At 41.5% G+C, this 13,033-nt stretch overlaps 1 protein-coding gene across 6 annotated transcripts in view; it reads left to right on the top strand.

Annotated features, from left to right (window-relative positions):
• Nucleotides 1-12,307, top strand: part of ST7 (suppression of tumorigenicity 7) — a 134,108-nt gene extending 121,801 nt beyond the window's left edge. For all 6 annotated transcript variants that reach the window (XM_052668454.1, XM_052668459.1, XM_052668456.1 and 3 more), the window contains exons 12-15: nt 3,266-3,416; nt 7,610-7,702; nt 9,356-9,495; nt 11,992-12,307. In XM_052668454.1, coding sequence (XP_052524414.1) covers nt 3,266-3,416; nt 7,610-7,702; nt 9,356-9,495; nt 11,992-12,087 — 480 coding nt within the window. In that variant the 3' untranslated portion in view covers nt 12,088-12,307. The remainder of the gene's footprint in view (nt 1-3,265; nt 3,417-7,609; nt 7,703-9,355; nt 9,496-11,991) is intronic.
• Nucleotides 12,308-13,033: the final 726 nt, after the last annotated feature.

The raw sequence follows: 13,033 nt of genomic DNA on the forward strand, positions 1-13,033 counted from the left end.
GCTGGGTGACATCTGATGGTGACAGAAATAGTTGGGCACCACAAGTATTAACTCACATTTTGGTTAAGGCTAGATTGTTCTGGCTTTTATCAATTGTCTTCTCTGAGCTCATTCCTTTTTTAAAGGAAAATGATAACTCTGTAATGATGATAATGTGCATTATTTCCTGTTCTAATTAAGCTTCTTCCTTTGTCACTGAAAAGAAGCGCAGATGGAGATGTGCAGGGCTTGCCTTCTCCATGCTCCCTTTATGCTGAGAGCTCTTTGCAAAGTTTCTCTCTTAGCCTATTGCTTAATGCTTCCTCAACACAGGAACCACACTTGGGTTCAGAGCCATGTCAGGACAACAGAAGTTTCCTGTCTTCCCTGTGTACTCAAAGTATTGAAGATGTCGTAACGTTTTATTGCTTAAAATGTGAAGATCATGGTTGTGTTCACAAGTCAGTGTATCAGCAGGCACAGCTCAGTGAGGAATCTATCCAGAGTGTTGGTGGTCTCCTTGTAAGGCCCAGTGGATTTCTTACTGCTATGGCTTTTATCTGTATGCTAAGTTCTTGTACCTATACCACTATAGAAACCTAGTTCCTGTAAGTCTGTGCTCTGGACAGAGCCTTCAGAAATGCGCTGTAAAAAGCCAATTTACTGCTGAAAGGGCTCTCAATGCCCATGAATTCTCCTTAAAAACACAGCAACACAGGAATTGATGACATACTCTAGAATATAAAATCAATTCATTTTTATGGGCAGTCATATCTCCTTCTTAATGATCAGTCTAGCTAGGTGCTGATCACTGATCACTAATAACAAGCAGTGTGTTACAACAAAATCTGCATGTTTGCATTAACACTCCTCAAGGTAGGACATTCATTCCTGCTTTTTCCTTATAAATATTTTCATGGCTTTTATGTTGTTTTCTCTTCCTTTGACTGAGATATTTAAATATTGAAAACTTCTCACTTACTCTTGCAAGAAAATACAGAATTGAGAGTTCTGTTCTAAATTAATAGAACAGATATCAGTTCTGCAGCCATATTCCATTCTGGTCAACAAGTAGGCATGGGATTTTAAAAGGGTGGCAAGGTCATGTAGGCAGCAAATAAGAAAATTTTCTGTATATCTGTAAGCTTGGCAGCTCCTTTCCTCACATCAGATTTTTATACCATTCTTTCTTCCTCTGTTAATCCCTTCTTATACTGCCCTGCCTACTGAATTGCATCTTCTCCTACCTGTTCTACAGATTTCCCAATTTTTTTCTGAAAGGCTTTATAGAAAGTTGAGGTATCACACATGTTACTCCCACTGCTAATTTAGTTTGCCCTCCTTTAATAATAACCTGCATCAGAAATGTGTGATTTTTCTTTCCTCTTTGAATCACTTACTTGTTTCCTGGTGCTGTCAGTTAGTTCTCAGCTTTGATCTTGTTCCCTTCAGATCTTGAGCCTGTTTCTCCAGCTCCTTCCTGGCTTCTGGCAGAGAGGAGTCTAGTTTTAGGATGCCCTCCATGACATCACGCCAACTTGATTCTCAGCCCCCTCTGGCCTTTCCTCTTCCTTTTTTCAAGGATGATTTTGAATTCTCATTTGTTCCCTTTCTCCTTTTCTCCTCTTTCACACATCACAGAGCCAGTGTGCAAGGATGCCCTGGAGTCTCCCATTCACAAATCTGTATCTGACAGCAGTGTGAAAAGTTTACTGTCACTTCTGTGTGCCAAGTTGCCTTCCAGCCTGTGCTCAGTTCTTGGCAGTCCTTAGATTCTGCAGCCCTCATTCTTCCCATCCAAGGCAGAGACCAGTATGTAGACAGAAAGACCTCTCTAAAGTAGAGGGGCTGCATGCTTATTCTCTTTTTGCTAGTGATTGTCCATACCTTTTCTTTCATACCTTCTTTTAATTTTGCCAATCCCTGTCTAAAATCTGCAGCCTTTTCCTCATCTTTAACTCCATTTTTCTACTCCAAAACAGCCAGCCTGTCAGTAAATATTGTAGATTTTTTTCCCCAGAAGTGCTGCAGCCTTATACCTTTATCCTAGTGGCCAAAGGAGCCATCTCATCTCCCTCCTTTCTCTGTAATCCTTCTTTCTGCCACAGTCAGTCTCCTGTAATTCATCCCATCTCCATGTCAGGGTCTGCCCATGTGGTGTGTGACCCACCTGCTTCTTGTTGCCTTTTGTATTAAATGGCCTTTAAATAGCCTAGTATTAAATAGTAGTGGGCAGAATATTTGCTTTAGGGAGTCCTGGAAGAGAGCAACAGTTTTCCTGGAGAAAAAGTACTGCAAAGGTGGGAAATATTCTGCTTCATAGAGGAGAACTGACAGACAGCGATTGATTCAGCAGCCTCCAATTTCTGTCTGTCATTCTTTCCCCTTTAAAGCATGCCAAAACAAGATGTGTCTGTTCCCCTCCATTCTATCTTTCCCCTCCATTAGCAGGAAGGAAGAAACACCAGCAGTGAGGTGAATTCTGACCTGGCAGCAGTCTGACTGGCGGGGCAGGGAAGGAGGAAAGTCACCTGCTTGAAGAACATTCAGGAGCTCTGTCTTATGGCATGAATCCCACTTGTACTTCATTCACCTGCTGTTTTAGGGGATCCTGTAACGGGGAGAATTGTTTGTGGGTTTGGTCACTGGTGCATTTCATTTTCACTTTTTGTTTTCAGTGTTTTGGTTAGCTAACTTAAACATCAAGGACTGCTGTATTTATTTTTTTTCCTGGAAATCTGATATTTGTTCCATTGTGTTGGAAGTAAATGGTGTTACTTTGTAAAATGCTGGTAGCCCTGCTGTCCGCTCACCTTGTGCACTTGCAGGCCTGGTAACCTGATGATGGCAATGCATTAAAGCAGCCTGTGTGCAAAGTACTGCCTGTTTCCTCAGAGAAGGGCGAGGAGCTTCAAACTGCTTAATGTCTTCTTCAATATATTATAAATGCTTCTAATTTAAAGAGCTCTTGTAATTAGAGCCTCTTTTCTGCTTTGAGCTTATTTCTTTTTCTGCCCCTTTGATAAGAGAGACATTTCGTTTTGAAATCCTCCACAGTCCTCCCACTCCAGCTGAAGAGCACAACATGAGCCATCTGTCAGTATATCGCATGCTTTGGCAATAATTCAGTAATTATCTGCTAGTGCAGTTGGTGATGTTACGCATCTGATGAAACGCTTATGAAATGAAGCACTTCAGGGAAACAGACCTTTCAGTACTCGCTGTAGAATTGCAGGCAGCTTTTTTATTACTTCTGAAATAACTGTCCTCTGCTTTTTTATTGCAGTACCTCCTAGAAATGAAAAGCTTAATTCTGCCCCCCGAACATATTCTGAAGAGAGGGGACAGTGAAGCAATAGCATATGCTTTCTTTCATCTTCAACACTGGAAAAGGGTAGAGGGAGCATTGAATCTCTTACACTGTACATGGGAAGGCAGTAAGTAATCCTTTTTCTTACAAAGAAGCTGATCAATTATTTTGATTGAATGTCATGAGAAAATAAAAGCATTTTGTAAAGCATAGAATGAGGAGGATTTGCAGGTCGGTTATATTTCACTAACACTGAAATATTTGAAATTCAATCAGAAATGCCTCATTTAATGGGAAAAAAGTTTCTGAAGTCTTGGATTCTGTTTTTTGTGTAACACCAAACATATTTTCCCATCTTCTTTGTGACATAATTTTTTACTCATGAATAAGGGCTTAATAACTTACCTTCCTCATCCTGAAGTTGCAGGAATTTGTTTGTCACTAATTTTGATTTTGGCAAATTATGGACGTGCCTTACAAGCAAATAAAGACCAATGTGTAGTATAAAACAAGATGGTATTTTCTGATTTCTTTTCTCTTTAAATAGAGTGAGTCCAGTGGAAGACAACTAGAATGCCTGGGAAGCTGACATAGGAAAGACATTGAGGGAGCTGTTTTTAGCCAGCTTGGAAGAGACTTCCTGTAGTTGAAGGGGGGTCTAACTGTGTCTTTAACCACCTGATAGGGATAGCATGGAAGGTGGAGTCAAAGTCACAAGGGCACAAGGAAAGACAGGAGGCAGTAGACACGAGTTTTGGCACAAGAAATTTCATCTAAACATGAGAAAAGTATTTTTAGAATAAAAGTGGTGATGGATTGGAAGAGGTTGCAGATAGGTGGTGGGATGTCCATCTCTGGAGATACTCAGAGCTCAGCTGGACATCGCCCTGAGCAGCCAGATCAGCTTTAGAAGATCACCCTGCTATGAGTAAGAAGTTGGAGTGTGACCTTTGGTCAGATCTAATCCTTGTCTTTTAGACATGTTCTTTTCAGGTTCCAGGGAATTAAAAGCTACTATTTAGAGTCAGCCTTTGTAGGCTTTTTTAATGCTGATTGTTCGTTCCCTAATCCAATCCATTTGTTTCTGCTGCACTTTCCACTGCTTTCTTTCAGCTTTTTCATATGTTATTACACAACTGTTTTTTCCTTCCTCCATTTGCTATTCTCATTTCAGTTTCTTAGAAAGATACAGTTTGTCACCATGATAATTCCCACTGAAAGGAAGTTACCACTTGAAATGCAACTTAAAAGTTGTCACGGCTTCCTTCCCTGTGCTTTTTTTCACTAGCAATCCTTCTGTGGTATTACTTCTTTTCCAGATGCTTACAGAAATTCTTTAGCCCAACACCTTGTTATGCCATCGTTATTGAACAGTATTTTAGAGGGAATCCTGAATAGAATCATAGAATCATAGAATTGCTCAGGTTGGAAAAGACCTTAAAGATCATTGAGTCCAACCACAACCTAACCTTACTACCCTAACAACCCTCCACTAAATCACGTCCCTGAGCACCACGTCCAGAGCACACATCCAGGGATGGTGACTCAACCACCTCCCTGGGGAGCCTATTCCAGTGCTTAGCAACCCTTTCAGTAGAGAAGGTTCCTGATATCCAACCTAAACTTACCCTGGCACAATTTGAAGCCATTTCCCCTTGTTCTGTCACTTGTCACCAGTGAGAAGAGAACAACCCCACTCTCGCTGCAAGCACCTTTCAGGCATTGGAAGAGAGCAATAAGGTCTCCCCTCAGCCTCCTTTTCCCCAGACTAAATAGCTCCTGTTCCTCCAGTCTCTTCTCACAGGCCATATTCTCCAAGCCCTTCACAAGCCTTGTTGCCCTTCTTTGGACCTGCTCCAGCACCTCATGTCCTTTCTGTACTGAGGTGCCCAAAACTGAACACAGTCCTCAAGGTGAGGCCTCACCAGTGCAGAGAACAGGGGCAGGATGACTTCCCTAGTCCTGCTCACAGTACCATTCCTGATACAAGCCAGGATGCCATTGGCCTTGGCCACCTGGGCACACTGCTTCCCAGTGCTGGTGGGAATAGACCTTTGTTAAACTGAGGAGTGCCTAAGGGGTAGCTTACAGGAGCAGCTTTTGGCACTGGAGGCTGGTTACATTGCAGTTATCCTGCCAAGTACGAGCTCTTGTCATCTGTGCCTGAAGGCCTTCCATCTAACTGTTCAAACTGATTCCTCTCTTCATTGCCTCAGCAATCTGAATATGTAATTCATTATGAAATATTTGTCTATTAGCTAGCCTGCGAGATGTAAATTACTGTTATTGCATAACCTGTGAAGAAAAATCCATAATTTTTTTTGCACAGTAATTTCAGCGAGAGACGTCCTTAAGACTGTTTTTCAGGTTTCCCTCATGCATGAAAATGACCATGGATTTAAAGTTTTCACTCAGATTTAATCAAATAATTATAACTTTCGGTTCATATCTTAATATGAGTAATATGTAAATAAGTAATATATTCAAGGATATACTAAGCTATTTATGTCACTCTTACGTCCTTTCCTTGACAAAGATTTCCTTATTATCTCTGTCTGATTCTAAGCTAAATCCAGTGGAAAATGACAGAGGAAATGAATTTAATTAAGCACATGTTTGTACCAACAGCCTGCCATATATGGTCAGTTGCCATCACATTCTTTCTAGGTGTTCATGTGCTTGTCATGTCTTTAAATTGAGCTGTTCTGAATGTATTCACCAGTTTCACTTCAGCAGCCTGTGTGTAGGAAGTTAATGCCCATATGTATGTACTCTTCAGTTCTAACCTTGTAGAAATCAGGTAGAACTAAGTGCTGTCTTTAAGCCAATCAGTCACTTAGGGGTACATTATGAGTGCTGCTAAGGTGACCCCTTATGGGAGGTCACTCCTAATTAAGGCAGCCTCTAGCAAGGTCATGTTCTAACAGTAAAGAAGATCGCGCTAGCTTCACAGCTACTCACTAGCTACATGGAGAGCTTGTAGGTGCTTTCAAAGAGAGTCTCATAATTCAACAGTATTTTGCACTTCTTGTTGAAAAAACATTATTAGGTAGGTAGTTTTATTCCACACAAGCAATTAGAAGCATGAATCTTCCACTTACTGAGAGCTAAGGAACAGCGTATCTTTAGTTTTCTATCTCAGTTTAAGAAGTTTCTGACAACAGGCAAAAATGTGTTAAGATCTATCTCAATAGTCTCCCACAGAGCAGTGGCTGATGTTGATTTGAGTCGTACACCTGTCGTATAGATTGGCTCCAATCCAAATATTGAAATTGGAAGCATGATGCTTTTATTTTATAACAATATTCAGTCGTATTCAAATACAAGAATGCCATGTGCCAGCTGGAGATGCACTGGCATACTGTAACTGTGCTCTGAGGATTTCTGCCTTCTTTCCTCCTGCTTTAAACAGTTATCAAAAAAAATTATGGCTAGTGTTATTTCAGATGCCACATGCACAACTGAAAACATTGGGGGTTTATGTATTTTAAACTAATTCTTCTGTTGTCTTGTGAGCAATATTATCATGTAGGGGTTGCTGTACCTAATAACTATACAGTGCTTCTAGGACATTTGCTGAGGAAAATATTTCTGCAGTGACTGATGTTCATAGGAATAGTGAGAAAAACACATCAGTTACACTTTAAGAGTGAGATTTATATATCGGATAATGGAAAGGGATGCATTGATTGCAGAGCTGTAATTCAGTCAGTATAGATGTTTCCATAAACCACACGAGCATCACTCAGATGGCCCATGACATCATCACAGGCCAGACTGAGTAATGCCTTTCCCTCCCTCTCTGTTATTATTTTCAATTTTAAAAGTTTATAAGATTAAGTATTGTTTTGTCCATGACCTGAAGATTTATATCAGAAACCTGACTTTATCTGGTCAGAATGCGTTTGAGGAACCTGGTTTTAATAATTCAGCATTAATCTTTGATTGCCAAATATAAAATGGAAACATGACTGCGTTGGAAAGCTGTTTCCCTGGGCTTGTCTGATCGGTATTACCTGTCTTGCTTGAAATTCTATGACAAAATCTGTACATTTTCCTATAGGATTTTAAGTGTATTGGGCTAATATCTTACAAACATGTATTTATGCACCTGTAACATGGTCTTACTTTACACTGCCAAGAATAAAGGAATTGTGTCTTCAGGATTAAAAGCTTTCTGACATTTAGCTAAGCAATATATATACTGGTTGCAACCAAATATAATTTTTTTCTGCTTGTTCTTCAAAAGTGTAATGACAATTACATGTCTCCAGTGAGTACCACAATCACAGTCATTAATGCACAGTGTTTTCTTTCCAGCTTTCAGAATGATCCCCTATCCACTGGAAAAAGGACATCTTTTCTACCCTTACCCTATTTGTACAGAAACTGCAGATAGAGAACTACTACCGTGTACGTTCAACTTTTCTTATCACTGACACCAAGGAATTGTTCATCTGAATCACGCACTACTGATTGCTCCCAATGATTTTCAAGTGGGAAGTAGAGCAATCAGGTGACAGCAAACCTCTGGAGCTCACAGTTGTTTAAAAGGCAGTTTCAGGCCATCAGTCATAATGATCAGCTATCTTTAGTGTTGTCAGCAGCGTGGAGATAGGGAGTGAGATTACCAAGGAGGTGTGTATCTGTTAGATCTTGCTAATTCTCTCTTCCCAAGACGGTAGAAAATATGTCTGATCATTTACCTAGGAAACACCACATCAGACCAAGAGCACGGCTGCACAGCGGTGTTAGTTTTGTGCAGTCAAATTAGCTACTTACATTCCAAGGCAAGATCCAGCCTGTCTTTGGACTGCCAGATCATTAGCACGGCTGTTACTCTGACAAATTATTTTGACATCTTCTGAAAAGCAATCCGAAATAACAAGAAAGGATTCTCCATGTGTAGTGATGTGTGTGCCATTCTAAAGAGACTGAAATTACCTCAGTCATTTATCGTATACATTTGTGGCATGTATTAGCAGCGTGCCAGCAGAGTTCCCCGTGCTCAACTAGATATGGCTATAAAGACAGGCCCAGCCCTCAGCAAGTGTTTCAGAGCAAGCTAATGGAACTATTTGCAGTGCTTGCAGTGAAGTGCAGGAATGCAGAAGAAGAGACGAAGCAGTCCTTGCAAACAGTTACACTTCATTCCCACATGTTTTCTCACTGAAGTCAGTGGGACTTTGTGTGAGCACACATGGGACACGCACAAGGGCAGAGGGGATAAATATGACTTGATCCAAGGAAGGAGATTCCTCACTCGCATTCTCTGCTGGGGTGAATCGATACAGAGAAAGATTCTTCTAACAAAAAGTGAAAGTCTGCTTCTGCCGTGAGCACCGATTTTGAGGGCATTTGCACTCTTAGTCGTCCTTCAGTCATAACCTCTCTGCTTTGGGCTAAAAAATGTGTTGCCACTTTTAATGAGCCTGTCTGAGTACAGGCAAGGTGAGAGGAACAGGGCTGAAATCCACCCACTCCGAGGCTCTCCTTCCCAGTTCATTCTCACTGATACTACGCAGAAACGCTTGGCAACCAGCAGCGACTCCCCACCCCATTATAATCAGCCTAATTATAACAACACCTCCTAGAGTGTTTTGCCTGCTTTACTCAGAGGGATACTGAGCAGGGGAGGGTGGAGTGTCAGGAGATTTAGGAATGACAAAGTCATGCAGAATAGCTCAGCACTCTTTCTAGTTGCAAAACTCATATTTCTTTTTCAAATTCTAGAAGTGAGGGACTCTTTTAGCAATGTACACAGAGTATCATGTTTTGCTCTTGCAGCACAGGAAATGCATTTCACTGCAGAATGGTTGGCTTTGAGCAGGGAAGGGCTTAACATACTGTGGCAGATACAGACCTGTTAAATAGATTCCTCATACCTGTCCACAGCCTTTAATTGCATTCAATTAAAAGGACAGTGAGAAACTGAGATCTAATAGGCTTTCCAAATTAAAACATCAGTCCCATAATGTTAGTCATGACTGTGGCTGTTTAAACCAGGTAAGAATGTTGTTTGGTTTTTTTTTACATACAGTGCATTCTTCCTTCTTTTTCCTGCAGCATTTCATGAAGTTTCAGTTTACCCCAAGAAAGAGCTTCCCTTCTTCATCCTCTTCACTGCTGGCCTATGTTCTTTCACAGCCATGCTGGCTCTCCTGACACATCAGTTCCCAGAGCTTATGGGGGTCTTCGCAAAAGCAGTGAGTATCCCCTTTTGTGTAGAGGTGCCATGCTTTCCAGTGCAATGAAAACTCTTCACATAAGCAGAAACACAGTGTGTTGTTAATGAGGAGAAATTTGCATTCCTTCCCCAAACTGCCATGAAAAAAGCAATCTCAGTATTTCCTTCATAACTTTTCTTAACTACATCCAAGGAACTGTGCGCTAATTCTGCTTTTGTAATCCACCAAGGATTAGTAAGAGTTGGAGACTGAGGGGGAAAGGCCATGAATAGTGCTGACATGCTTTTCTCATTGCAAAGCCAAGGACATCATTGCCCTGGTAGGATATTCTAGGATATGAAAAGACATCAATTTCTTGAAGAGCTGCTGGATGTCAAAATTCTGTCTCCTCCTTCAACAAATACAGATTATCCTCTGCAATAATATATTTTCTCAAACATATTTGTACCTGATGTAGGTCTTGTGTCTCTGGTGCTTTTGATTTTGTGGGGTTCGGGGCTGAAACATGATTACTTTCTCCTGTTTCTTAAATGTGTATGTATGCACTTGGTGGACAGTAAGTATGAAATTCAGGCATATGTTCTTAAACTTCTTTGTTAAGCTTTTTTTTTCCTCTCCTTGAGTCTTTGCAATGCGTGACCCGTTTGAGGGCCCTTTCCATGTAATCTTCAGTTTTCTGAGATTGGCAGTTGATGGCCTGTTGCAGTTGTCCCTGAACTTTTCAGCCCTGTGTCCTGAATCAAGGGCTGTGTGTCAAACTGGCAGCGTGATGAGGTTTTGCACTTCATGTGCCTACAACAGGCAGTTGTAGGCTACCGGAACAGACAAAACTTGGCAGTGTGTTTGTGTGAACTTGACTCACCTGCCTGTGGTCGCTGAGTGCAACCAGACAGAGGTATGAGAAGTGACGCTGGTGCTGTGCTAGCTATTGATTCTGAATTGTGTGAAGCCTGCAAGCTCCAAAGCCATTTCAGGGGTAGAGTCAGACTAGAAAAAGACTAGAAGACTCTCTTCATTTGTGTATGGAACAGCTGCCATTGATATTAACAGAACAGATACCACAAGACTCTGTATGTGACTGTTAAGCTTTGCCTATCAGAGCATATAAAGCTTCTGACTAGTAACGTAAGCACAGACAGAATCAAAGCATGGGCTGCACTGTGTGTGTAAAATTACCAGATTACCGAAGATCTCTGAACCTGCATTGACACAGTTGCTATGTCAGTTAGCAGCTATAGTGACTGGATTTAGGTGGATCTCCATCCTCAAAAATCACCACAAACAGCAGATTAGCTTTTCTTTTACCTAGGAAGAGCATGTGACATTCACTCAGTGACTCACAAAAAGACTTTAATTCGGAAAGGCTCACAGTGCTGTCTGCTCTGGGAAAAGCAGCTGAGGGACATGAGATTGCAGAAAGTCATGGCAGATATCTCTTTGAAATGCAGTTGTATCAGAACAGAATAACAGGGTTTGCCAGCTGAGGCTCTTCCCTTTCAGTTTTAAGGAAGGTAGTTTCATAAGTAACTGGTTTTCTAACTAAAAGAGGAGCTATTTGTTGGCTATTGCTGTGGTTATGAGCACTGAGGTACCTATTCCAGTATGCTTGGTATTCACTGCTATCTGGTATATCACAGACAGCATTAAACTGTGTTTTAGTAGCTCAAAATTATTCTTTCTCTTATGCTGGCCAATCTCAAAAGCATTTCACAGAAGTAATATCATCATCACACTCCAGGCTTATTTTACAGCAAATTGGTGCTTACTGCATTTCACAAAAACTCAATTTACGGTATTTCACAGTCACCAGTTCTGGTGACTGAGTGCTGGGAGCTGACACTGGCCTTTGCTCATTCTCAAGGTGGTCAACATTGCATATTATTGTATGCTCCTGTGCCTACACAGAGCCCCAGAATAGCTGTATGTGACTACTTCTGTTCTCAGGTGCACAATTTGCAATATTTTTTTTTCCCGTGCTAAACTGGTCTTTATTAATTTGATTTTGTCATGTCTGTCGTGATATTCATGTATTAAAATTTCTTCCGTTACTGACTGCGCCACAGTAGGAGGAGGACATGGAGATGAATCCTAGTTAATGACACCTCAGAGAACCATTTCAAACCTGAAGACGCACATTTTGTCTGTGGCAGGTCATGACAAATTCTGCAGTGATGGGAGAGCCTTTCTCTCATGCTTCAGTTGGTTTGGGGTTGAGTTTTCAGTTGTTTCAGTGTGAGCCTGAGCCTGGGATGGGAGATGTGGGGGACTTTTGTAGTTCAGTGCTTTAAGTTTTGTAAAAATGGAGTCTCTCTTGCCTGGTTGCAAAACCAAGAAATCTGGGGATGCACAAGGCTCAGAATTTGGCATAAGGGCTTTATGCTTGAATTACTTAATTTTGATCATGCTTAGAGGGTTTTACAGAAGCAAACAGCAAGAGCTTGTCGTGTTGGACAGCTTTGCATTGAGTATTGTCTCCAGGATTTTGATCTGAATGCGTGTCTGCTTTCTTTGCAGTTTCTCAGCACCCTCTTTGCCCCTTTGAATTTTGTGATGGAGAAAGTAGAAAGCATCCTGCCCTCCAGCCTGTGGCACCAGCTGACGAGGATCTGAGGGAGCAGCCGCTGACTGACTGCCACGACATCTGCTGTGCCAACATTTGGTTGACCACAAGAAAGCATGATAAAAAAGGGAAGCAGTTCTAAGACTGAAAAAATCTTCATGGATTGTCTGTTCTCATATAAAAACTGTTTCGTTGTACAAAATTCATTGATGTTAGGTTCTATTATATTTTGCCTTCAGAAAAGACAAAAATAAACTTTTGTGTATTGCAGCATTGCTGTCTTTTGGCTTCTTCTTCAAAGCTCACACTGTGCTTTGTGTGCTTGAGTGTGTCTGGAGCATCTGCTTCACCACAACTCAGTTAATGAGAAAGCACTTACTATTCACAGTTTAAGGCACTGAGATATGTTCGTTTGTCAATAAGAGCAAAGATGAAACTCCCATTGCTGGAGTTGGTGTAAAAGGAGAGTGTTCCTTAATGGTTGCATTATTTTTGCCCTTTGATCACACATTCTCTAATCTACACAGGAGAAAGGCTTTTGGCCAAGCGAGCTGTGTTAAAGCAAACACTGCTGTATGGTGAGAAACATGGCAGCCCCGTGCCAGGAGAAACTGGCTGTGAGAGTGAGATTTGGGAAGAGCACAGAAGGCAGAGAGCCCCATGGCTGGCTGCAAAGTAGTTTGCTGTGATGTCATAGAATCATAGAATGCCCTGGGTTGAAAAGGACCACAACGCTCATCTAATTTCAACCCCCCTGCTGTGTGCAGGGTCACCAACCACCAGACCAGGATGCCCAGAGCCACATTCAGCCTGGCCTTGAATGCCTCCAGGATGGGGCACCCACAGCCTCTTCGGTCAACCTGTTCCAGTGCATCACCACCCTCTGAGTGAAAAACTTCCTCCTAATATCTAACCTAAACCTCCCCTGTCTCAGTTTAAAACCATCCCCCCTTGTCCTATCACAATCTACACTCGTAAACAACTGTTCCTCCTCCT

This window comes from Tympanuchus pallidicinctus, unplaced genomic scaffold (genome assembly GCF_026119805.1).
Source record: "Tympanuchus pallidicinctus isolate F22 unplaced genomic scaffold, pur_lepc_1.0 scaffold8, whole genome shotgun sequence".
Lineage (NCBI taxonomy): Eukaryota > Metazoa > Chordata > Aves > Galliformes > Phasianidae > Tympanuchus > Tympanuchus pallidicinctus.